Genomic DNA, 27,224 nt, shown 5'->3' on the forward strand with positions numbered 1-27,224 from the left:
AAACAATGGCGAAGAGAAAAATCAGATTAGTGTGTGAGTGCGTATTTTTTCATACCTTTCGTATTTTGTAACAGTGAAAATGGTGTATGCAAAGGTAATTATCTGAAGTGTGACTGAAACAATGAATGGCCGGAACCGTTTAATGATAATTACAAAATTTTATGATGTGGTGAATTTGTAATAGAGTAGTTTTGCATCGGAATATTATTATCTACTTCAAAGAAACCAAATTTCCCATTTTTCCCTGATCAACGGAAAAACAGATTTTAAACAGATTTAAACATATTTTTCAAGAAAGACATATTCATCTTTGTCCAAGATAAAGACTACATAATGCTTGTAACATTGGTAGGATATACTACATATTTTTTATAATAATATAGCATTTATTGGCTAACAGAAAATTATTTCAAATTCATTGCCTTCTTCCTTTCTTTGGAGTTTTCCAGAGTTTTTTCAAATAAAGATGGAGAAGTAGAAAGCCAAAATTTTTTTTCCAGAAATTATTTCGTCTTTAGAGATAAGTATATGATACACAAAGTTGATCAAACACAAATTTGGATATATTTGTTTTAGGTTCACTTTTCAACGAATAAATATTTTCTTATATTCTCTATGAATAACGGACGTTTATTATTTCATCAATTCTCCCATATATTTTATATCTTTATGTCACGATAATACTTTATATTAAACTAAATTATAAGTTCCATCTAGCATCTGCAGAAACTTATACCACTTTTATGTTTTGTATAATTGTTCTCCTGATTTTTATATTCTCGAGACTAACTACCACATTTTATACATGTGGACATTTAGTTTATTGCAGCAAACATCTGTTTTTAGCGTATTTTCATATTATATGTGTGTATATATATATATATATATATATATATATATATATATACGTATAAATATTTTTATGGGTTTTGAATTATGTAGACTTAGTATGTATGCATTTTTTCCTTTGTCACGCTTTGTCAATAAGATTCATTCTTCTGACAATAAAGCTTATTCATTATTATTATTATAATTGATTGCTACCGATATATGTAATATCAACTAAAAAATTGATATTTTCGTTTCACAAAGAACCAACAAAAAACTAGAAACTCCATTGTATTCGTTTTGAAAGGAATATACAAATTCCAATACCTTTCTTCAGTTTGTAACTATAACCTCGAAACAGTGTAAAATACTTTCAAATTCCATCGTAATTCAAAACTCATAATGAATAATACTAAAAAATAAAATTAATATTAAATTCGTATTATTACGTCCGAAAAACAATGAAAGAATATTTATTTTTGCTGTAGATCCTATTTTGATCTTTCAACAATCTCTAACGAACTTTGTCCATCTCTTCTGGTGATATATCATTCCCAAAATCAACAATGATTGAAAACTATTTGTGATCCATCATGCTACACAAAAAATATTTGAAAAAATTTTAAGATATTAGTTGAAGAACAAGATATCCTCGATTTGAGTTGATTTTGTGAATATCATAAAAGACTCTGCAGTAACCAAATCTGGAAAAACACCAATTCAATTCAATAACATTCCTGATACTGCAGAGTACAAGATGTCTAGAAAAACAAAATACTTGTTGAATTCGTATTCAATTTCGGACTAGAAACTGGAAAAAAACAAATATTTGATATTGCGCTTGGCAAAAGTTCACTGGAATCAAATTGGGGGATATGAGTGGCTATGCTGAGGAACTTCTGATTCCACTTCATCGACCCAGACCTCACTATCCAACCCATAACTTCATTATCCAACAAATTGAAACATCCTTCACCATACAGGTTTGGTTCCAGCCAAAATTGCTGCCAAATCATTGAATTCTTGGTGATATTGGGTGTGAATTCGTTATGACATATTGGGATTTGAATGATGGTGTACAACAACGCTGGATTACAGTTGAAACGTTTCGAGAGGATCTCACAAAAATCAACTTTTCTATCTGAACTATCTTCGTTCAATTCATGACTCATTTTCAGTTTATAAGGATCAAATTTGTGTCAAATGAAGGATTTTGAGCTCAAACAGACCAAAAATGAAAAAATATAAAAATAAAACTGAGCTATTAGTCACTAAGTATTTCACAACAATTTCGTCATAAACATCAACAACTCCAGTGGTAACGAGGCGATGAAATTTATGGGTCTAACAAATTCTCAAAAGAGTATATTTTTTGACACAACTTATCGTTATAATGTCAAAAATGTTCGAGTGTTGAATATAGAAATGAAAGACATTTCAAATGAAGTATCACTCTACTATTACATCCATTTGAGAATTTTGCTATGAGGGTGGCTGTGTGGAGAGGTGGCTGACAAGAGATTGATTTTTAGGTAAAAATGTGGCTCTCTGATGAACATTCTGACATATTTCACGATTTTTCACTGTCTCAATGTCAACTGATTTTCCTTTTCTTTGCAGATTATTATATCCGTGTTTCTAACAATCACATCAGAGGTTTTAGGAGGAGGACATACGGAGCACCCAGATGAGGGAGGGTATGGAACAGAAGATTATTATGTAAGTAACACCTCTATATATTATTTGAAATGAATATTCCCAAGAATGGACAATAACTATTTGGAAAAAGATTTTTCATTTCAAATATTCGTGGAGAAGTCTTTCCAGCTCCATTAGAGTAGTAGCATAATAGCAGAACAAATATGGTTGAAGCAAATCCAAGACCAATAGATAAAAGTCACCTATCAGTTCCTCAGTGGAAAAGGATATCCAATAGTACTTAAGCAATATAACAGATGAGAAGGACATTAAAATATACGGCTTATAGATATCTTCAGAGATATACTCACCTTGAAGGGAGAGAAAATGAGAAAATGACAGTGTCATTATTTTTCAGGTTGGAAGATAGTCGACTTCTGGAAGTTCTTCCTTACGTTACGCTGGCGCTAGTGGCTAGCTTCTTCAGAGGTTTATATACAGGGTGTCCCTGGACTTCCTCTTTTCCTCTCGGGAATGTATAGATGGGGTCAAAATATCACCAGTACTTCATATAACTTTTTTTTCTAAAATCCTTTGTTACCAAGTAACGGGCCCTCGAAGTTACAAAATGAAAAATGTTTTTCTTTGATAACTTTTCAAGTGAATATTCAAAATCATCCAAATTTTGGTAATTGACTAAACAAATGAATTCCTTCGATGAGCTTTCATGCAGGAGTCAGTTGTTTTGCTACAAAGTCAGGAACGGACTACCCCCGATGGTCCACACCCCAAAACTTTGAAATGACAGATATTTTTCAATATTTTTCAACAAATTAAGGTTACTTGGACAATTTTATGAATAAAAGTACTCGTGTGGAAAGTCGATCGGAGCAACGAGTCTTGATAAAAATGTAGTTTCACTCGACGACATCAAACCCGCTCGTCCACCATTATTTGAAATGAATAATTATCAAAGCAGAAATAATAATGATAACGTTAATTCAACAACATTTATCCTGAGATGTCTACCATTATTCGAAAATATTAGTTTTTAAGGAAAATGGAAATGATAGGTAAAATGTTCATAACGAATTTTTATAATGCAAACACGTTTAACCAACGAAACTCAAGAGCCTCAAGAGCAAACAGAAATGAAAAATCCGCTACAGAAACTGCTCGATATGACCACCTTCTCTCTATATACATTTTCGCAGTCTGCGAAGACACCCTCTCTGTACTTGAAATAGCATTCCAGGGTCGTTTCGTATGGCTTCACAATGTAATGTTATTCTATTCAACAATGCATCTCTTGTGTGAATAGGTGTAGCGTAAACAAGGCTTTTTAGATGCCCCCACAGAAAGAAATCCAATGGATTTAAATCCGGAGACCGCGATGGCCATGAATATGGCCCACCTCTACCAATCCATCTATTGTGGAAAATATGGTTCAGATGGTCACGCACAATCAAACTAAAATGAGGAGGAGCGCCATCATGCATAAACCACATATCTCTTCGGGTTTGCAATGGAACATGTTCCATTGCAAACCCGTCGACTCCTGGAAGAAATTCCAGGAGTCGACGGCCTTCAAACCTGAAAAATCGGCAAAAACTCCAACAAATCTGATTATCGGATTTTCATTCATTTCAATCAATACATTCGACGAAGGTTATTCGGGTTTATCTGATGATAACACGGCATAATTTTTGCTTATACCTAATATCTTCTTGAATTATTATGTGAATATTATGAATTGAAATGTTATAACAGTATTGATTGTTGTGAAAAAGGAATTTTCCGGGATTTTTGGCCATGATCCGAAGGTTTTTATGTTAGACATCAGCTGATCTTCTTTGTGTACTTGTGAGGTACAGAAAGAAGAAGATTTTAATGATGTTCATTGCCTCTTCTTTTCTATTGAACGTATGTTTTTTGAGCTTTAATTGCCTCTATATGTATTCTTGGATAGTAATTTTGAGCTTTTTTTGTTGTGAGCAAGTTCGGCTACAGCTGATTTGTCGGTTTGTCCAAGTCGACAATTTCTCTTTTGTTCAGAGAGAAGAGTACCCACACTTCTTTTTGTGGTTCCAAATGTAAACCAACCCGCAGCTACAAGTAATCCGGTTCTCTGGGGTATTGATTGTTGTGAAAAAGGTATTTTCCGGGATTTTTGGCCATGATCCGAAGGTTTTTATGTTAGACATCAGCTGATCTTCTTTGTGTATTTGTGAGGTACACAAAGAAGAAGATTTTAATGATGTTCATCGCCTCTTCTTTTCTATTGAACGTATGTTTTTTGAGCTTTAATTGCCTCTATATGTATTCTTGGATAGTAATTTTGAGCTTTTTTTGTTGTGAGCAAGTTCGGCTACAGCTGATTTGTCGGTTTGTCCAAGTCGACAATTTCTCTTTTGTTCAGAGAGAAGAGTACCCACACTTCTTTTTGTGGTTCCAAATGTAAACCAACCCGCAGCTACAAGTAATCCGGTTCTCTGGGGTATTGATTGTTGTGAAAAAGGTATTTTCCGGGATTTTTGGCCATGATCCGAAGGTTTTTATGTTAGACATCAGCTGATCTTCTTTGTTTACTTGTGAGCTACACAAAGAAGAAGATTTTAATGATGTTCATTGCCTCTTCTTTTCTATTGAACGTATGTTTTTTGAGCTTTAATTGCCTCTATATGTATTCTTGGATAGTAATTTTGAGCCTTTTTTGTTGTGAGCATGTTCGGCTACAGCTGATTTGTCGGTTTGTCCGAGTCGACAATTTCTCTTTTGTTCAGAGAGAAGAGTACCCACACTTCTTTTTGTGGTTCCAAATGTAAACCAACCCGCGGCTACAAGTAATCCGGTTCTCTGGGGTATTGATTGTTGTGAAAAAGGTATTTTCCGGGATTTTTGGCCATGATCCGAAGGTTTTTATGTTAGACATCAGCTGATCTTCTTTGTGTATTTGTGAGGTACACAAAGAAGAAGATTTTAATGATGTTCATCGCCTCTTCTTTTCTATTGAACGTATGTTTTTTGAGCTTTTATTGCCTCTATATGTATTCTTGGATAGTAATTTTGAGCCTTTTTTGTTGTGAGCATGTTCAGCTACAGCTGATTTGTCGGTTTGTCCGAGTCGATAATTTCTCTTTTGTTCAGAGAGAAGAGTACCCACACTTCTTTTTGTGGTTCCAAATGTAAACCAACCCGCAGCTACAAGTAATCCGGTTCTCTGGGGTCCTTAGCTGACCTTAGACTTTCTCCGATAGTTTTTGTTGGCCTAAATATTGGGTTCACGTCGTGTTTCTTTAAGATTTTCCCAATAGGGTCTGTAACATTTTTAACTTAGGCAAGGATAACTTTTTCCTTGAGCAGCTTAACTGGGGTTACTTTGGTGTTCTCTCTCCTGGGTCGTTTTAATCAATCCCCTCTTGTAGGTGAGTGTTTTTGGTCAGGTACCTGTCGAAGTATGTTGGTTTCCTGTACACTCTGGGCCCAATATACCAACATCACGACTGTTCACGAGAACATTCAAGAAGGCTAGAGTCCCTTGAGTTTCTAGTTCCATTGTGAATGAGAGAGAGAAAGATATAATAAAAATGCGTTTAGTTTATTTTCACTATCTTGCCATACCATGAAGTGTCATCAATATAACGCAGCCTACAATATGGTTTCGCCTGCTCATCCCACTGGAAATGATTTGATGATAAACAATGAGCGATGAGGGCGGTATTGTGTTCTTGATCGGAACCATCGTATATAAGAAGACCACGTTAGAGCTCACTAGTATGTCTTCAGGACCTAATTTCATATTTCTACTCTTTCAGAGGACGTGTCCCGAGTTTCTAATAAATGACCCTGTATTTTCTATAAATGGCTTCAGAAGGGTTGTCAAATAATTTGGCCAGCTCATAAGTTGGGGAACCTATCGTATTTACGATAGGTCTAAGTGGCACTTTCTCTTAATGGATTTTTGGTAAGCCATATAGACGTGACGGAAAGGTTTCACATTTTTGTATGATCTTTTTCGTGTTCTCTCCAAGACTTGATGAACGGATACAAAGATTTGTTTTTCTCAAAATCCCGGGGGTCGAGTCTCGACTCAGTCTTTTATTTATCCCTGGATCGAGTGAGGCAACAATTTTCTCGTTAAAATCTTTGGTGTTCATCACGACGGTGACATTTCCTCTGTCAGTAGGCAATACTAATATATTCTCAATTGTATTAAGATTCTCCAGCGCCTGCCGTCGTTTTGTGTTGGCCTTCTGTGTATTGACTGTATATACATGAACAAACATAGTCAAGAGTTTCGATTTAATGCCCAAACACACGCCACTGGAGATAGAAAACCACCCGAACGATCAAAAACTCTTTTGTTTGCGATACAAAAGGTCGACTGGGTGAAGTACCGTGCGGTATAGGCACTGATAAACCTGACTATACCAGTATAAACAATTTTTTCAGAAGTCATTTATATTGAATTTTCGGGGTTGATATTTCAGTTCGGTCTTCATCAAACTTGAACGGATATTCTGCTGCTCTGGGTTAATTTTTTCACAGACTGGAATGTAAGAGGTCAAAAGCCAAAAACAAAAACAAGAAACCTTCTTCTCGTAGAGAGCCTGAATTACAAACGAATTTTTCCTGTTTCAGTCCGAGCCGCAATACGCATTCAACTACGGCGTCCACGACCCCACCACCGGAGACGTGAAGAGCCAGAAAGAAGTAAGGGACGGCGACGTCGTCAAAGGGCAGTACTCCCTCGTGGAACCCGACGGTTCCGTCCGCACCGTCGACTACGTCGCCGATTCAGTGAACGGATTCAACGCCGTGGTCTCGAAGAGCGGGCCATCTGTCCACGCGGCAGGCGAACCAGTCGTCGTGAAGCAGGTGGTTCCTGCAGTCGACCACGTGGTACCGACATCGTACCGGCAAGTGGTACCGACTTACGTTAAACAGGTGGTGCCGGTGGTTCATCCGTACTACCACAAGCGGCTTCTGGCGCAACCTGTAATCAAGTACACGTCGCCGTTGGGTAAGTGTCTCACAGATGTCGCCACATATACAGAGACAAAGAATAGACGCAGCCATGCTTGTCAAAAGTTAGTGAAATTTTGGCAACAAAAATCGGCTACAAATTGAAATATTTGACCTTCATTGCGAAACAGATAAATTATAGAATCGCAGAAGATATGCCACTGTGAAATATGTCATCTTCAATATTCATCGGTTTCATACAAGATGCATATAAATCTCGGTATTTTACCGATTCACGTTTGTTCTGTTAAGAACTTTTGACGTAAACAATGATATTGATACAACTTTGTACACATGTTCATAGATGGTGCAAGAATCGAAATCTATTGCGCCTGTTTTGTTCAGATCTTTAATCTATGGACCATAGTGTAAAACATATCTTTCACTCAATATCAGTTAATTCCCAAATGTGAATAACATTGAGAATAGAAGAGCTAACTTGACATGTCAAGCAGTTTGACTTGAAGTGTTTTTTTGCCTCACATTCGCATAAGATGTGTAGAGCTGTTTCTATCCCTTCGTTGCATAATCTGTAGCTGAGGTCTCCGTTGTACAGCCCCATTTCATTCAGGTGTCCTCTAAGCGGACAGTAACCGGTTAGTAACCCTGTAATTATTCTGAGCCGATCCTAACTATATTGAAGTAGTTCTTCGGTTCTTTTCTTGGACGGTAACCCAATGAAGGTTCTACTGTGTTTGTTGCCGGGTACTTTTGTCCAGTACTCTGTGTGCTCCTTATTGGTCCATATCCTAATTTGTCCATATCCTAATTTGGTTTCGTACAAATGATTTTGGTACCCCCAGAGCTGATCCAGGACCTATATATGAAGTTGATGATCCGCGTCTAGCGCATTCATCAGCTTTATCATTACCTGTGATTCCTGAATGCCCTGGCACCCAGTACAAAGTTAATTTGTTCCTGTTTGCAAGTTCATTCAGTCCTTCATGGCATTCCCAGACCAGTTTTGATGTCACCTTCGGGTTTGTCAGAGCCCCTAGTGCGCTCTTGCTGTCTGTAAAAATATTGATCCGCTCATTTCTTTGAGGTCTCAATTTAATTTGCATACTGCAAGATAGCATACACTTCCGCCTGAGAGACAGATGTGTATAGTCCTAGCGGATATCTGTAGTTTAGATTTCTATCCGCTCGGTATATTCCAGCTCCCGCTCCATGTTTGGTCTTCGATCCATTTGTATACCAGGTGTTTTTTCCAAACATGTTTTCGGAATGATTTATGGTCTGCCTCTCTTCACAGCTTATGATTTTGGCCGTGAAGTTTGTGTTAAAGGTGTACTTCGGTGTCATGTTGTCCGTGCACATATTCAATATGTGCTTCTCCACTTGTTCCGAAATTTCACTTGTCCGATCTTTTGTAGTTCGGTGAGTTTTCCAGTCTGAATTGGCCCATCCTGGCCTCCCCCATTATCAAAAAGTGTAAAGGAGGTAGATTCAGGAGTATCTCCAATGCAGCTTTTGGGGTAGTTCTCATTGCTCCCGTCATTCTCAAATATGCAAGTCTTTGCACCTTGCCTAGTTTGTAGATGGCGGTCGCCTGCTTCATCTTTGGCCACCAGACCAGAGATGCGAATTTTATCATGGGTTTAACCACCATCGTGTATAGCCAATATACCATGTCTGGTTTTAGCCCCCATATTTTTCCATAGGTGCGTCTGGCGAGCATCAGTGCTACCTCCGCTTTCCTCTTTATCCTGCCAAGTGTTGGTTCCAGGTCAGGTAATCTAGGATCACTTTCAGATATTTAACCTCCCCCGACACCTGTATTTCTTCACCTCGAAGTTTTAGAGGTCCGAGACCCTCCGTTTTAGTCCTCTTGGTGAATGCTACTATGGTCGATTTGGATGGGCTTATGTTAAGACCTTCTTCTTCGGTCCATCTTGTTATAATGTTCAGGGCCTACTGGATGCATCCCTCCACTACATTATTATATTTACCCTGGACTGAGATGACTAAGTCGTCTGCATAGCCCAGTGCTTCATACCCATTATGGTCCAAGAGACATAGTAGCTCGTCCTTTACAAGGTTCCATAACAGAGGAGATAGAACCCCTCCTGAGGACAGCCCTTTGCTACCCGTGCCACGACCGTTTTCTCCATAATGGTTGTATAACATGCAGTCTATCCATCTACAACTTGCCTTATACACTTGAAGTGTACTCAGCACCTCTTTGAAATGTAAGTTGAAATTCATGCATCTCTTTTACATTTCCTCAGCAACAGTGCTATAGGGTTTTGACTTCAGATATGGTTGCCTGGAATAATTCATTTCAACTTTTCAAATATATCTTCTCTAAAAACCACCAAATGTTCTCAAAAAAAGTAAAAGAAGGTTCAGAGCTTGTTACGCTTTTCCCGTGAGTTTGACAGTAATTGAATACACTGTACAGATAAACTCTGCTTTATTCCACTGCTACACTGACACTCCAACTGAAACTTCAGACTGATTCTCAAATGTATATTGCCTTATTAGAACTTCGTACCGCATTTTCAACTAGACTTCCTCGATCTGCGTTCTGGTAGTGTTTATATATCGTAATGGAAGCCGATGGGGATGTCCCTGTAAGTCTCTCTAAGCGACGCGACATCTAAAACGATCGCGAAGCGCAAGTCCAGTTGAGCGAGACCTTGGCCAAGTCACAATCGATGGACGAAGACCAGTGGCGGCCGGCGTTTTTTTTTTCAGGGGATGATTTACAAAATGCTGATAAAATTCTTATAATACGGGAAGACTACTCGAGCCCTATCAGAAGGCTGAGGAAATATGATTTTAACAAATATGTATACAGGGTAAGCCAGTAAAGACAAAACAAGGCCAATTTCTCATAAATGGCATTCGGAAAAAACTCGCTCGTACCTGTCGGTTTTTATTTCTAGGGAAAACTATTTTGGGTCTATTGTCAACCTTGTCACTTCCACCCCCTCGATGGGGTGAAATTGAACCCTCAAGTCTTGAATGGTATCGTAAGTCGAGCCAAGTCAAAACGCTTCCCACTTTCTAAATTTGATTCAGTAGTTTTCCAGACAAAAACTCCATTAGAAAATTCAGCAACGGACGAGTTCAAAGCATCAACGACCAAAAAACGCGGAAATAACTTTGAATCAACTGTTATGTTACTCAGAGAACATAAAAAGGCATATGTAAAAGAATCCAAGTTGACAGAAAAGTCTCACACATCTTACTCATTTGAAGTGACCAGTTTCCTGATTGAATTGAGTAATTTCTAAACGATTCTAGCACTTTTGCTCTTCTATTTTCCTGGGACAGTTCGAAAGGAAAATAATTTCTCATTTTTTTTTGTTAGATACAAAAAAGATAAGTCACATATATACACACATACATTATTACCCAAGAATGAATATTATAACTGTTTCGCCGTTTATTTGTGTTTCTCTGGATAGGACAGCTATATATTCGTCAGTAAAATAAACACAATTCAAAATCAATAGATATTTCAGATACTTCTTGAACAAGTATTGATTTAACTTTTTGACATTGGGAGGTAGAATATTGTATAAGTTGTCATCGATAGAGTTTCTGCTTGACTTTTTCAGTTTAAATCTACTGGGCCTCAACAAATCACATCCTCTAGTCTCATGATCGTGGAAATCACAATTTCTGTTTAATGTTGATTGATTTTTATGAATATCTATCAAAAGTTGATATAGATAAATAGAAGGTACTGCCATTATTTTCATCGAAATGAAATGAGGTCTACAGACGTCTAAGAAAACCAGCCCCAGATAATATCCTCACGACCTTTTTTTGTAACATAAATATCCTATTTGCGTCAGTACTATTTCTCCAGAGAATTGTTCCATATGATATGTGAGAATGGAAAAAAGCGTAGTAAGCTGATAATAGCGCCTGTTGAGAGATTATATCTTTCAATTTCCGAAGAAGAAATGTGTATTTCGATTGTTTAATGCTAAGTTGTTCAATGTGCTCTAACCAGTTCATATTATTATCTAAATGTATGCCTAAGAGTTTAACACTGTGTCTTTCAACCAAAGAAGTGTTTGATGTAAAAATTATGTGTTGAGTTTTATTTTAGTTTAACATTAGATTTTTTTTCAACCATATGTCAGCATTCTTTTGAATTTGATTTATATCGCGCACCAAATCACCCTTGATTTTTCCGGATGTCGTAAGAGTAGTATCATCGGCGAAAGCAAAACAATTATGGGGTGACATGAAGGAAAAGAGATCATTTATATAGATTATGAATAAAAGAGGTCCCAGAACCGAGCCTTGGGGAACTCCACATGTAACTGGTTTTAAGTCAGATACATTGTTCGAGTCAATTGATACATATTGGTATCTGTTTGTCAGATATGAAGAAAAAAGAGACAGGGGGGTTCCTCTTATGCCATAGTCATCTAATTTTTTCAGTAGAATAGAATAGGAGACGCAATCGAATGCTTTTGTTAGATCACATAAAGCAGCAATAGTGTGGTTTCCTTTTTCGAAGCAAGTTATTATGTTTTCGATTACTTTCTTTACCGCACTTATTGTGGAGGATGACTTCCTAAATCCGAATTGATCAGTGTTGAATCAGTGGTCTTGATATTTTATCTGTCAGGTTAGATTAGGTCAGGAGCGGGGCCTATTTGACCCTCCACCGCAACCCGCAAGGGTTCATTGTGGCTCACACCTATCCAAACTCGACCAAATTAACCCAGCTTCTTGACGAAGCCAATCAGGCGGGGCAGGCAAAGTATATGCTCTGCTGTTTCATCATTTTCCAAATAAGGGCGACAGACACACACTGTCTTCCGATTTTTGGAATCAAATCGTGAGGTGTAGTTTTTGAAATTACCTGTAAGGCCTGTTAGACATCGTAGTTCATCCCTACTGTAGTCCAACAACTGTTTGGTATTGAGAATGTTTGTTTGGCAAAACTTAAAGCAATGCCAATGAAAAGTTCTGGTCCGATATTATATCTGTAGTTCCAGTAGAAATAAGTTGGATAATTTTCGAACTCAATCAGTAATGCAATATCATACAAAACTTATTTCGAAATGATTATAAATTCTCAATTTGAAGGGAATGTTCTATCGAGGACACTTATTTCAATTAATTTTTTTTGTGAAGATGAAAAGATCGTGTACTGCATATTGTTAATAATCATATCAGTATATAGTTGAAAAACAATTTGTTCTCACCATGTCAGAAACATAAACAAATGTAGAATTTGTCTGTATTTTACCACAAAACATTAACTTATCTCATAAAATCGCTAAGTATTTATAATTGCACTAGAAATCATCAATTAAAAATATATCGTTTCGTTAATATTCCCCACACCTTCTTCAAATATTTTATTTATAACTATAGACTTCGAGTGAGGTAACCCACAGAGAAGGAATTACGTATATAATTCTAATTAGATATTTAAATAAATGAATAGAAAATGTCAATGAAACGATTACTCACTCTGAAGTTGGAACAGTGAGAGTTTAGATGCACTTTCGGAATGGACTGTTTCTGATCAGTATTCTATGACAAATCTTTTAAAAATTACCTATAATTCAGTTTCAAACATTCTATGATAGATTCAACTTCTGCGTCACCCATGTGCATATATCTAGGTTAGAATTTGAGGGCAATTCCATAAAATCTTTCGTTTCCTCTATTTCAGGGAATGGAAAAAATATTTCTTGAATTTTTATCGGTTGTGTGCTAATCCTACCTCATATAGCAATTTTCAACAAGCATCAATGAGGAATCAGAGCTTTTTAGATAATAAAAAAATATGCGAACCGGTGTTTCGCACCGCAAGGTGCGATTTTCACTTCCTATCGTATCCAACCCGTGTTAAGAATCACACGTTACAAGGTAAGCCCTCGTTAGTCCTTAGCTCGCACAAGTTTCGACTTTTGAGAGTTATCGTTCGTAGGGGGGCGACAGAAAACAAATTGACGTTATGAGAGGATCTGTTTAAAAAATCTGTTTAAAATCTGATGAACAGTTTTTTCAGTACTAACAATAATTCAACATCGCCTGATTCTAACATAAACAGTGACACATAAAGCCGGATATTTGTCACCAGTTCAAATGAAACTTCAATTATCTAAATATCAAGGACTACCGAAATTAATCCCATGCAGTTCTAGAAAAAGTGATCCATATGATTAATACCTTTGTTCACGAAATATTGAATAACTTGTTTCAAAATTTCCTGTAGTGATATTCCATGTAAATTTATTAATTGAATTTCAAAATGGAATATTAATGTCAATTCGCTCGCTGTATTTCATTTTTTATAATAGATATATAGAATTAATGATTCGATTAACAATTAACCCAGAATCAAAAGTTGTAATCGAATCGATACCGACTATGATTTATTTCCATTGAAAACAAAGCTCATTTGTGAATAGCAATGTTGAAAGAATCAAACATGCCTCAGTTTGTTAAATATCCCGGTATCAATATGGTTCATTTTTTGAAGATGGTATAGAAAATTGTGAAGGCAAGTTACAGTATTGAAGATGTTTGTGCGAACATAAATGAAAATGAACTTTATCGGCCGGAGAAAATTGTGTCAAAGCTATTTCCCGGGTTTGTTGACCGTGGTCTACAGGTTTTTATGCTCAGAGTTTCGTCAAGTACTGCTGTATGTATTATCAAATACGATAATGTAATAGACGAAGTGCTCTAGATCTTCCCATAACTGGTTCTATATTGTTGATATGCGTCTCTGGTTTTATTACATTTGTGGTTGGCTTTGCTTCATTCCTATTGGTTGAAGGATTTTCAGGAACAAAACAAAAGCACTACAGCAAAATACTCAAGGAATTCTATTCCAAATAAACGCAGTTCTCCAAATGGAAGAGTTCTTGAACAGTGTAATATTATTATCATTGAAAGACATACCATCAGTTCATTTGGCACACCTTATCAATGTATATTCCAGAATTAAATATGCCCAAAATAATTTAAAACTATTTCTGTTTAAAATCAGTTTGAAATCTGTTTTTTCCGTTAACCAGCTGTCGCACCCCTACGAACGACAACCCTCAGAAGTCGATACTATGCAAGCTAAGGATTAACGAAGTCTTACCTTATAACGTGTGATTCCTAACACGGAGTCATAAAACCGATAGATTGATAACAGGGGGAACAAAAATAATATGGGAAATTTCAGACTTTCAACGATCATTTCTAGTTTAGCTTGTTTTCGGTGAAGCGTCGAAAATTATTTTGAAAAGAATTTTCTACCACGAGAAAATTTTGGTTTCAGGAAAGTCGGTACATCACTGCTCTTTGCAATTCAACTAATTTTTATATTTATGACCCACGTTAAGACACGCTTGAAGAACCTATTGTACGACGAAACACGTGATGCGTTTTTGTAAAACTGTTCAATGAAAATTTCACAACAAAGTATTTCTTGAATATGTAGGCCCTTTTAGTTGAAAATTCACCCTGTCTCAGTATATTTGTTCATTTAGTGAAAGCTTTCATTACAGTACCATGACAGAAATCAATTAGAATTGATGAGAGTATAAGCGAATATACAGTATTTCGTTGTGGAGTACCTCAAGGTACTATTTCGGCCCTCCACTACATCAAACATTCATTTGATCCAAACTGTTGGGGAGAAATTCGTTTGTTTTGGATGACACGGTGATTTTGTATACTTCATCTAACAAGTATGGAAAAAATAATTCAGAAAGACTTCATTATAATTGAAAATTGGTCAATTCACAATTTTCCAACAATCAATTCTGAAAAAACCAAATATCTTCCGTTTAGCTTGCATCCAAATACATTACCAAATTTTGGAACTCTTAAAACTGAAAATTGAAATTTGATTAACATCAGTAATGCATCATGTCAGTGTGATTCACTGATCTTCTGGCTATTTTTGTATGAAATTTTTTGGGAGAGATATTATTCAATTAGCTTGTTGACCCTCAGGCATCTGGTGAGTTAGTTGTACGATTCAGATTAGAAAGTCTAATTTTACTGTGAAGAAATAAAATCCATCGTGACATTACAATGATTCAACGAAAAATCATCTCATGATGACTTACAAAGCTATATCAGAACTGTCACTCATGATGTACCACAAGAGTAAACGACACAAAATAGATACTTGAGAAGATTTCAAATATAATAATGAACTATATTCAACAAGTTTTGTTGAAAGGCTAGACTTGAACATAAGATATCTTGGGATAATCATAGATCGTCATAGAAAGTGGGGAAGAGAAATCAATTGCAGGTAACCGAAAGCATATACCCCAAGAAATCTGACAGATTCATGAGTGTTTGTCAAAATTGTCTGATTCCCTTCAAAATCTACATTTTTTTATTGCCTTCTGACGTTATACGCCTGTTTTTTCCGAATTGAAAAATAAAGGACGTTCATTGAAAAAATTTGATATATTCACATCACTACATTTAGCATTCAGTAAATTAGTGACAGATGAAAACAACACCAATGATAAATCATCTGCGTAGGCGGAGTGATGACAAATTTTTAAAATGAAATCAGTCTAATTGATAAACAAAATAAACGATACTGGTCCCAAGATGGGCCCTTGTGGGACACCCATATCAACATCCAGATATTCCATTGTACTTTGTATTATTAGAGTTCATTTGTACAGATACATATTGTTTTCTGTCCGCCAGAAATGAACTTGTTTGGAAAGATGAATTCACCAAATGAGTTAGGGGAGTAATAATATCCTCGAGGACATTCCTCAAAAGGAATCCAGTATCATTGTATCTCTTTGAACATGTGACTGTTTTGAAAACCTTTTTGGTCATTTAAATTTCATTAGTAATATTTATTTTTGATTATAATAATTTTCAAAACGAATGCACCTGATAAAATTTCCAATCTAAGCAAGCCGTTTTGAAGAACCCCAGTTTCTTAACAACAGGCAACTATGCCTTCCTTGCTTCCTCATTGTTCTCAATTACATAACTTCATAAATAAAAATCATTACTCGAAATCATTATTAACAATTATTTTTCATTTGAAGCGTTCCTGTACTCTCTCTTTGAACAATTATGTTGCCATCTCCGTAATCTAATGAGAGTAAGGGTATTACAAAACATGAGGCTCATGTCGATAATGTCGGTACGACACAAACTAGACATCCATCCTGAAGTGCCCACCTACATACATTCCTAAGTCGTGACTGAAAATATCTATAATGATTGCTTGTCAGCGCCGTAAAAAGCATCGACGACTTTGACGTTTCTTTGAGTGATGAACAAAGATCGTTATCCAATTTGTAGAAAGATTATATCTTCAGGTCAATTATTACAGCAAACGGCCGAGAGAACAATATACAGGACTATCAGTGGCTCGTGAGAGTTTGAAGAAATAAATTAGCATGTTAGCATGTTTGTTGAATATCTGAAGACCCAGAATTGCGTAGGTTGAAGGTAGTTACTACATTTAGAATACACTGAACTTCTCAACCAATTGCGCGCCTAATAAACTTATGTATTTCTTTTGGAGGCTATCCTGATCTTCTTAAAATCGCATTATTGATTCCGATATTGAAAAGTGGCGATTGCACTAACATAGAGAATTATCGCCCCATATAGATTATCAGCGTCTTCTCTAAAATCTTTGAATAGATTATATCGCGCAGAATAAATGACCTGGAAAAATTTGACTTGATGACCAAGTGCCAACATGGCTTTCGAAAAAATCATTCAACGGAAACAGCAACACTCAAATTGGTTCAACAAATCCATGATTCAATCAATGAGTTGTTGTGGGACTTTTTTTCGACTCAAGTAGAGCTTTCGATACTCTGAGTATTGAAGTAATTTCTAAAAAACTCATCAACATTGGTATCAGAGGCAATATCAATAGGCTCATCGTGTCCTTCTTAACTAATCAATATTTCAAAGTGAATCAGAAAAATACATTATCTGACTAGTATTCTGTTACAACAGGAACACCATAGGGTAGTATTCTTGGTCCACTGATATTTTTACTGTATGTCAGTGATCTTCCTGATAACATAAGTTATGGTAATGTGTACCTTTATGCAGAAGATACGTTTATCATCTTATCGAGCAAAACACCGGATGAAATGAATACCCAAGTCAACACTGTACTACAAGAATTTATTGAGTGGTGTTTTGAGAACAGATTGATTGTTAATGTCAATAAGACTGTTTGTATTGAATTTGCATATTCTTCTCGGAGTCTATATAACTTCACCTTCAACTTTCTCAACGAATCTCTGAGATCAACAACTTGTACAAAGAAAGTTTTTAGGAACAATAATTGATTCCCTTTTCACATGGAGAGAACACATATATTTCACATCTAAGAAACTGAACCAATCGTATTACCTAATGAAATCACTGAAAAGTAAACTAGATACCAAATATCTGCTAACGGTTTATTACGCAAAATTTCACTCCATAGTATGTTGCAACATTGCTGTCTGGATATTAGCCACTGAAATTGACAGAATATTCGTAAAACAAAAGGCACTGCTACGATTAATTTTTAACCTTGATTACAGAATGACGTATAGAGAAATATTCCAAGAGAATAAAATATTAACTGTGGCAAGCATATTCATTTCAAAACTCATGACATATATCCATGAAAAGGTAGGTAGGTAGGTCTAAAGTGAGTGGGTCTATTCGACCCTTCACCGCAACCCATAAGGGTTTATTGTGGCTCACACCTATTAACACTCTGCCAAATAAACCCAGCTTCTTAAAGAAGCCGATTAGTTTGTATGGTGAATGGTCTTTCAGGTCAGATGGTGAGAGTACGGATTTGCCGAACTCAAAGAACCTGATTCGGTCTCCTGCGAGGCAGGCACAAAGTATATGCTCTGCAGTTTCATTATTTTCCAGACAGAGGCGACACACACTGTCTTCCGACAGTCCAAGTCTCTGCATATGATGATTCAACTGACAGTGACCTGTAAGAAGGCCTGTTAGATATCGTAGTTCATCCCTACTATAGTCCAACAACTGTTTGGAATCAAGCTTCGAAGGGTGAATAAACGCCTTGGAGTGAGCCAATCCTGGAAGATTCTGTCAGAAGTCCATAACTCTTCTTGCCATCCAGGTGTTGAGTATTTGACAAAGCCCAAAGCGATGCCAATGACAGGTTCTGGTCCAATGAAGCCGCTTGCAGCACCCTCCTTTGCAAGAGAGTCAGCAGCTTCATTGCCTTCCAGGCCAATATGGCCAGGAATCCAGACCAGAGACAATATGTTTAGTCTTCCTATCGAGGAGAGTCTTTTTTGGCAGTTTGCTACCAATTTAGACGTTGCTCGGTGGGATCCAAGAGCTTCCAACGCCGCTTGACTGTCCGGGAATATTTTCATGGACTTATGAATAAGGTTGGATTTATCCAATCTCTCCGCACACAATTCAATAGCGGAAATGTTCGCTTGAAATACAGTCGCATAAGTTCCTAGGCAGGTAAATAACTTCTGTCCTGGGTCTGCGACTGAAAACGCCTGCACCATAACCGGAAGGTGTTTTTGATTAATCTGTGACCCAACAACAATCTGCTCTTAATATTTCCTTCTTCCGCAGGATCCAGTCCTCTCTACTAGGGAATAGTACTTTATACAGTACGTAGTTGACAGTTGGAGGCATGAAGTCAGAGGTCATTTCCAGAATGCTGTGACTTTCAATGTCAACCAACATTCTGTTGTACTCTGCATTGAATTGATTTGTGCAATTGGCAATGTGCACAAGTCTGTATGCAGTCCATCTAGCCTCTCTTTCCAGAAAAATGTGGAGAGGAGGTAGATCTAGAAGGATCTCCATGGCCGCTGACGGTGTGGTACTGATGGCACCACTGATGGCCAGACAAGCCTGTCTCTGTAAGCCAGAGAGTTTCGCTTGGGCCGTTTTCTGTAAAGCCTTCGGCCACCAAGCAATTGCACTATACGTGATCATTGGTCTGACAATCATAACATAATTCCAATGAATTTGTTTGGGACGTAAACGCCAAGTTTTACCACAAATCTTTCGACATGTCCATAGAGACAGTCTGGCTCTGTGTAAAACTTTTTCCAAGTTTTTTCACCTCCGTTCCAAATGGAATAACCACACCATTGAGAGAAAGTGGCGTTAGATCGTCCAATTTCTGTTGACAGGCATCTGCTCCCTCAGGCACCAATTGTGAACAACGTCCAACGCGCTTTGGAGGATATTACAAGCTACCCTTTTCCACGTGGACCTTACCAGGATGACAAGGTCATCTGCATAAGCTTGAAGATCAACTTTTCTTCTGTCGAGGGCATCAAGCAGACTATCCACCAGGAGCGACCACAGAAAGGGAGATAGTACCCCACCTTGAGGGCAGCCCCTGGTGACCCTGAACCTGATAGCCTCGCCTTGAAGAGTCGTAGTTGCAGTTCTGTTTACTAGCATACATATAGTACTAGAAAAAACTATATGCTCACAACTCGAAAACACCTCTATACAAAATATGAAAAGTCTCCTGTGTTTGTTGGAACGAGTATTTATAATAAATTGCCAAACAGTGTGAAGATACTGCCACCAATTGCCTTCAAACACAAACTTAGTCATTTTTATCGAAAAATTGCTTTTATACACTTGACGAATTTTCACTTGTAGTTGTAAATATTTAATATTTTTTACAATATTTTTTATTTTATTTTATAATATTTTATTATGTACTGTACCACAGTTATACCCTCGAGTATTTTTGAGCGCAACGGATAATGACAATAGTGAGATGCAGAAGAGAAGGGGACTGAGAGAATCACCCTGAAATAAACCGCTTCTGAAAGTGACCCACCCTGTTTGGACTGTGGCTTGCCTATATGTAATGGTGAATCGAGTTCACCAAAGTGGTATCAGTTGTTCAATGCATCCCACTATTTTGTCGGGTACCGCAAGGCATCTGAGCAAATGCAAGATGAGCTCATGCGATATTGTATCAAATGCCTTACGGTAATCGATCCAGGCCATAGAGAGGTTGCGCTTGTATTGTATAGAGTCCTGCGTTACTCCTCTCTTCGACCCTCTCTGCTTATATATCCGTTCGAACACTCGGTCAACTGCAGTGAGTATTCGTGTGTATAAGATGCTTGTAAACAACTTATAACACGAAATCAAGCATGTTATCGGTCTGTGATTTTTAGGAATCGACAAATCTCCACTTTTGGGGATAAGAACGGTCCGCCCCTCGACAAACCAATCCGGAATCGGCTGCTCTCCGTCCAGTCATGGCGGTGGGTGCTTGGTAGTTTTTTCCACCAATAAGTGTTCAGCCCATCTGGGCCTGGAGCAGCAAAGTTCTTGGAACCCACAAGGGCTCTTCAAACGTCATCCGCGGTAATTGGGTTGCGCAGTTCATTGAGCTCAGGCTGTCGAAGCTCTCTGTTGAAGGCTTCGAACTGCACTAGGGCTGGAGTGTCTAAGTTCAGTGGCTGCGGGTGTTTATAGATATCCTTCCAGAAGGATTCCACCTGATCAGCGGTCGGCGGATTATCCACAACACGTGGAGGCTCTTGGAATAAGCGAGAAGGCTTATCGCGAAACCTAAGGTTTTCCGCGATACTTCTCGCTCGCCGCACTAGTGACTTCTAAGCAGCCACTAGCATTCGTATCCTATCAAGGCAGTGCTGTTGTTTGGTGGTCAGCAGCACGCCTTGACTTAAAGTGTGATGGATCCGTCGTAGTTTGGCGGCTATTCGCCGCATTGCGGGCGTGAAAGGCCTGTTGGCCGCCCTGTAATCCATCACACATTGGATACGAGACGCGTGTTGTCTCGCCGACGTGATCTCAGCCTCCATCTTGTATACACGCCGTTCAATCTTCCGAACCGCAAGGCCGCAAGTTCATTCCGATTCGGAAAGCGATTGGACGACGCTATACACGGCGGTGTTGATTTGCCAGATGTCAGCCTCTTCTATTAGAACACTATGAACCTCCGCATCCAAACAAGCCAGTTCTTGTGGCTTCAGGGGCCTAATTCTGTGGAGCGCCCTGCGTGTTCTGATTGTCATCTCCATTGGTGGTATGGTGCGAATCTCCTTTCCAGCCGTGCCAACGGGTGGTAGAACTGTCACTTCTACCACTTCGTTAGCAGATTGGGAAGGAGCTAAATAGCCCTGCCGCTGTGTTATTATCATTATCATTATTATTATCATCATTATCATACATTTATTTGTCAGCAAATCTGACAAACTGTTGGGCTCAATTTTTGTTCCAGTCCTGTTTTCGTTTCATAAATCAACACCTCAAATGGAGGATGATATCAGAAAACTCAAAGAGCTATATCCACTGTGAAATATTTTGTACTACCTCAAAACAGTTGGTTTCATTCCTGAGCCACGAATTTTTTCGATATATTGTCTTCTGATCACTATTCATTTCGACGTATAACTTTGGCACATTCCAGATTCTGCGGGAACCGAAAACATACCACGGGCAACACAAAATCTTTGAACAATTCTACTTAATTATAGGAAGATTAAAATTGTTTCATTCAAATTGCTAATGTAACATTTCATAGAAATATGTGATATCTTAGATCACCTTTGGGTATATAATGAAACCATTAAAACATAAATTGACATTTACAACGAGTTCTCAGTTCCAAACATCCGGATTTTGTTGAATGAAATGGGGCGGGGTTGATTTAAATTTGCAATAATGAAGATTGCCTCAATATTATGCAACCAACCATTGAATTCCTTATAAAAAACAAAAATAAAAGTAGAGAATCACCATGAGCCACAATTCAAAGTGAGTGCTTGCTCAATTCGTTTGTTAATGATAATAATTGGTTGAAATGTGCTTGGCTACGATCGATTTCGATAAATAAATCAATAGATGTGAAAACAATTTACGTAACAATTGGGTAAGAGGGTATTATTATCGGATTTATCATTTTGGTATCTTGAATTGCCATCGTACTTTTACTGTAACATCGGCCACTTGCATCAAGGCGTAAGTAGCATTTAAAATATTATCAAAATTGGTCGGTGCTCTCACTTAAACTGCATCATTTATCTTTGTGATCTTCTTACCGTTTTTATCTTAGCGATCTCTGTATTCTTCGTTTGTATAAGAAAGTTCACCAATCGTAAATGTAGAGTGGAGATAATTGAACAAGGAGTATTCTCGTAACGTTATTTAAAATATTGAACTCTCATAAACAATCGACTATGCCAAATGTCTAAAAAAAATTATGTCGTGTTGATCAATACACTATTGTCCAACAATAAATCCTTCTGGAACTGTTACCATGCTATTTAGGAGAACAGCAATGAGAAAAAGATGTCAAAATCAAATTTCAATTCTTCTTGATAATGTTAATCTCAGTCTGTCTTGAGCGCACTGAAAATCTTGGTCTCACAATATATATTCCAAGTTTGTTACAGTATGACAAGAGAAGACCACACACTTTACAGATTTCTTGTTTAAGACCAAGTACCAATTATCTCTATGCAAAGATCAGCTTCAGCATCGTTGTTCATCACCTGAACTTGAGATTCAAACATTATTTAGCCACTCCATCTTATTAAACTCTGTTATTTCGATTCTCCTCTTCATATAATATATCTCGGCTGTAAAATCGACTTCCTGATTCATTAGAGTCACTGTCGCGTGCAAAATTCAGAGAAGAGCTGAAAAATGATTGAATTTCAAATGAATGGCTGTATCATACTGATGATGTCCCAAAAGCCCGAAACACGTGTCTATAGTTTGCCACTATTTTGAGTGCTATGTCCGATTAATAACTTCTGTATCTATATCAAGACACTCAATGTGTATTATTTCCTGGACCTGGATGTCACGCAGGTAGCTATAGCTGCCTCCTTGGTGATTTTGATAGTTTTCTTGTAAACACAAGATCTATTAACTGAAACCAATGTATGGCTGGCTCCAGCTGGTGGCTCCGTGCATTTGTATTTCTTTCTTTTGGTAACCAAGTGTTGCCCAAGTGTTGTTACACTTGGCTGCACCATACTGATGATGGGCCAAAAGCCCGAAACACGTGTCTCTGGTTTGCCTCTATCTTGAGTGATATGTCTGATAATTGATAATAATTAAGGTTAATGTGTGTTATGAAGATGGTTGAATGGAAGAGCAAGTTCTGATTGCGTTACTCAAATGACAAAATCAGAACCTGATTTTGTCAACGATGAAAATAAAAACAACAATAAAAATTAATTGGCGCTCCGGGGCGACTTCATTGATTCCAGTGGCAGAGAGTAGAGAGGGCATTATTCCACCAAGGACTCCAATAATCAGAACAATCATCTTGACAGAGTGGTCTGATTGAATATGATTATCAATATTATTATTATTTTCATTATTATAATTATTCCTAAAACTATGACTTTCAGAATATTGAACGTCTTTTGTCATATCATGAACCCAAACTTATAATTAAAAACAATTCAAAGTGTTGAAAAAATTCAACTTGAGTGATTATCTGGAACATCAACTAATCTTTTATCACTATCTAATGTAAATTACCGGAAGATTATCTTTGATTAGGTGTAATAACACTTTCGGTATATCTATCAAAGATTCTTGTACCACACGATTAGCCTTATATAAGAGTTCGTTGTGAAAAAGACCGAGGGAATTCTAGTAATGGGTTATAAAAAATTTATAATCTCTTTCGCTCTAAACAGATTAGATGAAAAAATGTGGTGAATTCGTTTATTTCCAGAAAGTTGTAGAAGAATAATTATTTGAATTTTAAAATTACTTGTGCGACATTTACTTTCGACATTTAGAGAAAATAGTTAAAAATGGAATGAACGTACATGAAATTTCTCGTGATTTTTATAGAAAAAAAAACTTGTGCATCTCAGAACGCCAGACAGAAGTGATAACTTGAACTAGCTGAACTATTTAATATTGGAATTGTTGAACTTGTGAAAAGCTTAGGTTATTACTTAAACTGTATGTATATAAATATGATGATGCAAGAAAAGGTTATTTACCTACCATAAGCCAATTTTTACTTTTATAGAAATAAATAATGATAGTAATTTTGTGTATGATATACATACACAAAATTACTATCATAATTTTCAAGCCACGTTTCACATAAGGATATGTCTATCGCACACTAAACACTGAGCGTTCGTCTATCGAGAGAGAAGGAGCCTGCCTTCCAATGACGTATGCGTGAGAGAAAGAGCGCTGTTATGTTTCAAGTAACGGAGCGGTTTCCCCTTCCATAAGAAGTTATCATTTCAAAAAAGTTTCGTCACAAATAGACCCAATGTAGATATTTCAAAGTTGATTCACATAAGATTTCAAGCTGGTTTCGAAAAATGAAAAATGTGATCAAGGGATTGAAATAGTAACTTTGACAAGAAAACCTCCAGATTTTTCAAAAATTCTCTTCACAAATTCACTTTCTAATTATCTTCTTTGATTATCAGGAATGCTCTTCCATATATTACGTGTAGTGTTCCTGTGTATGATATATGTTCCATAATCTGAAAACTTTCAAACCTAAAACCAAAAATTAGGGAATTAGGTCCCTTTGTCAATTTTTGTCATGTTTACCCTGAAATTCTGAATTGAAATAGATACATAGTATGCTTCATGTTTTGTCTATGACTGCGGTTGACATAAAAAAGGAGGAGGCAGTTTGAACGCCATAATAAAAGTTTTTTTCTTGTGCCAACTGAAAATTATATCTCATTCACCGAAGTAATAGATACTTTAGAATGAACGTCTTTGTTTTGAAGCCCGTTAAGTTAATTTATTGTATTGAGTCACGTTCACGTAAAAATGGCCGAAACAAATAACGTTTTCACACATTCCAATTCAGCAAAGCTGACCTGCTTTCCCGCTTTAATGCTGCTGATTGTAATCGAAAGCCATTAAACCATAATGATAATGCATTTTTCTTGTCGAGTTTGTAAAAATGACAACAAATCCGCAACCGCAGTAAATCATAATTACCACTAATAAAATTCTAAGGTTGAGATTAAGGTGAAGAAGCAGATCCTTATGCGCGGTCTGACATTCAGGCATTCAGCCGGATATATTGAGTAACGAAAGAATACGAAACAAATAGCATCGAACAGGATTTGCAGTAATTGAAATGAATTGGTCTCTGCTGGTTATGAATATTCGTCGAATTGCTATTAGTTATTATGTTATTTGAGTTAATTTCTTGTAGCACGTTTTGTATAACGCGTTTAGCTTTCTTTTCACCAATACTTCATATTCACTTGAATCGATCTGAAGAGATGAAACCAGCTGTAGAAATCTTGAAGGCCGTCGAAAATATTTGTTGCGAAATGTTTTCCAAAATATGAGAACACGAACAATGTCTATTCATTGAGAAAGCATATTTGCTTATTCGTTTCACCGGAAAGAATAATAATTGAAATCAATTTCAATGAAAATGGGGATGTGTTCGATACACTGAATCGGTTCAAAGTGAGTACAGTAAGCGCCAAACGTGATGGCAAGCTCGTCCCTATGCACAAAAATTACAGCTCTTAAAGACATACAAATGCTCTGTACCTATAGAGGAGTACTCCAATGCTGTTGGCATTTGGCATTGTCTGAAAAATTTGTGTTGTTTCTGAAAAAAGGTCATCGCATAACAAAAAACCAGTCATCAAGAGTCAGGCACGTAAAATAATGGTTGAAGTGTTCAACTATTTGTCTTAAATGTGAGTTGGATACGTTATCAACTGTTAAAAATAAAACATCACTTGTTACAGGTAACATTTTATAAATTTAAAAAAATAATTATTTCAACAAAATCTTTATTTTGTATTTCAATAAGAATCATTGAAAGAGTGATTAAAGAAGAAAAGCAATTGATTTCTGCAAATAACGGAAAAGTAAAATTTTCCACCCCAAGAAAGAAGCGGCCTAGAAGAGACTTTATGGCTGAAAATTTGCAATGCAAAACTAATGACGTTTTGGAAATTGTGCACACAATCAGGCGATTATCATTCAGAAATGAATTCTGAGAATTGTGGTAAATGGTTACAAGAGAAGTTAATTTCAAATTTACCTGTGAATTCGGTGGTTGTGACCAATAATTCTTTATACTATAATATTCAAATTGATCCAGCCCCCAACACAATTTCTAGGAAGGCTGGCATATTGTGAAGTGGCTGCACGAAAAAAGCATTATGTTCACCCCTAACATGCTCAAACCCGAATTATACGAGTCGATCAAGGTAAATCAAAAGCATCACATTGGATAAAATTTGATGAGGTTTGCGTCTTCCACCCTACCAACCGGATTTGAATCCCATTGAACTCATTTGGGCTACTGTTAAAAACAACGTGTACCAAAAGAATGTTACTTTCAAGTTGTTTCACTTCATTTTTTTTTCTGTTTCTGCTGAATAGAATGTAACTGTTGAAGAAATATCACATCCATGTGCATTTCTCTTGTTTGGTATAAAATAAATTTTGTCGTTTATAACCAAATTGAGGAAATTTTATCCCCCTACTTAATTAAACCTTTGGTTTTACAGGTTTTGACAAACAGGGATTCTACAATACCATTTACGATGGATATGGATATCAAGATGGTTATGATCTAAGAGCCTATTACGGAGATATTCACAACCACGGATTTTGAAAGGAAAAATAACGTCCACTGCCTCGAAGCCAAATATTTTTTCAAGTGTCTAGAACTGACTGAAAATTATTTTCGATATCTATTTTATGTTCACAAAATTATTAAACTGAAATCACATATTTCCTTTCTGTAA

General features: G+C 36.9%; 1 protein-coding gene across 1 annotated transcript; it reads left to right on the forward strand.

Moving 5' to 3' along the window:
* Positions 1-27,224, forward strand: LOC111502247 (uncharacterized). Its single transcript, XM_023156263.2, has 4 exons — positions 1-94; positions 2,449-2,547; positions 7,108-7,489; positions 26,985-27,224. Exons 1-4 carry the CDS (start codon positions 80-82, stop codon positions 27,089-27,091), a joined length of 603 nt encoding a protein of 200 aa, XP_023012031.2. The 5' UTR covers positions 1-79; the 3' UTR covers positions 27,092-27,224.

This window comes from Leptinotarsa decemlineata, unplaced genomic scaffold (assembly GCF_025532065.1).
Source record: "Leptinotarsa decemlineata unplaced genomic scaffold, Ldec_3_MD MMD2_tig00026354_RagTag_RagTag, whole genome shotgun sequence".
In the NCBI taxonomy this organism is placed as follows: Eukaryota; Metazoa; Arthropoda; class Insecta; order Coleoptera; family Chrysomelidae; genus Leptinotarsa; species Leptinotarsa decemlineata.

Bases quoted from the DNA above. Each gene is read 5' to 3' on its own strand.
- LOC111502247 (XM_023156263.2), top strand. The intron at 2,548-7,107 runs GTAAGTAACACC...TTCCTGTTTCAG, and splicing joins ATGGAACAGAAGATTATTAT to TCCGAGCCGCAATACGCATT. The intron at 7,490-26,984 runs GTAAGTGTCTCA...TTGGTTTTACAG, and splicing joins CAAGTACACGTCGCCGTTGG to GTTTTGACAAACAGGGATTC.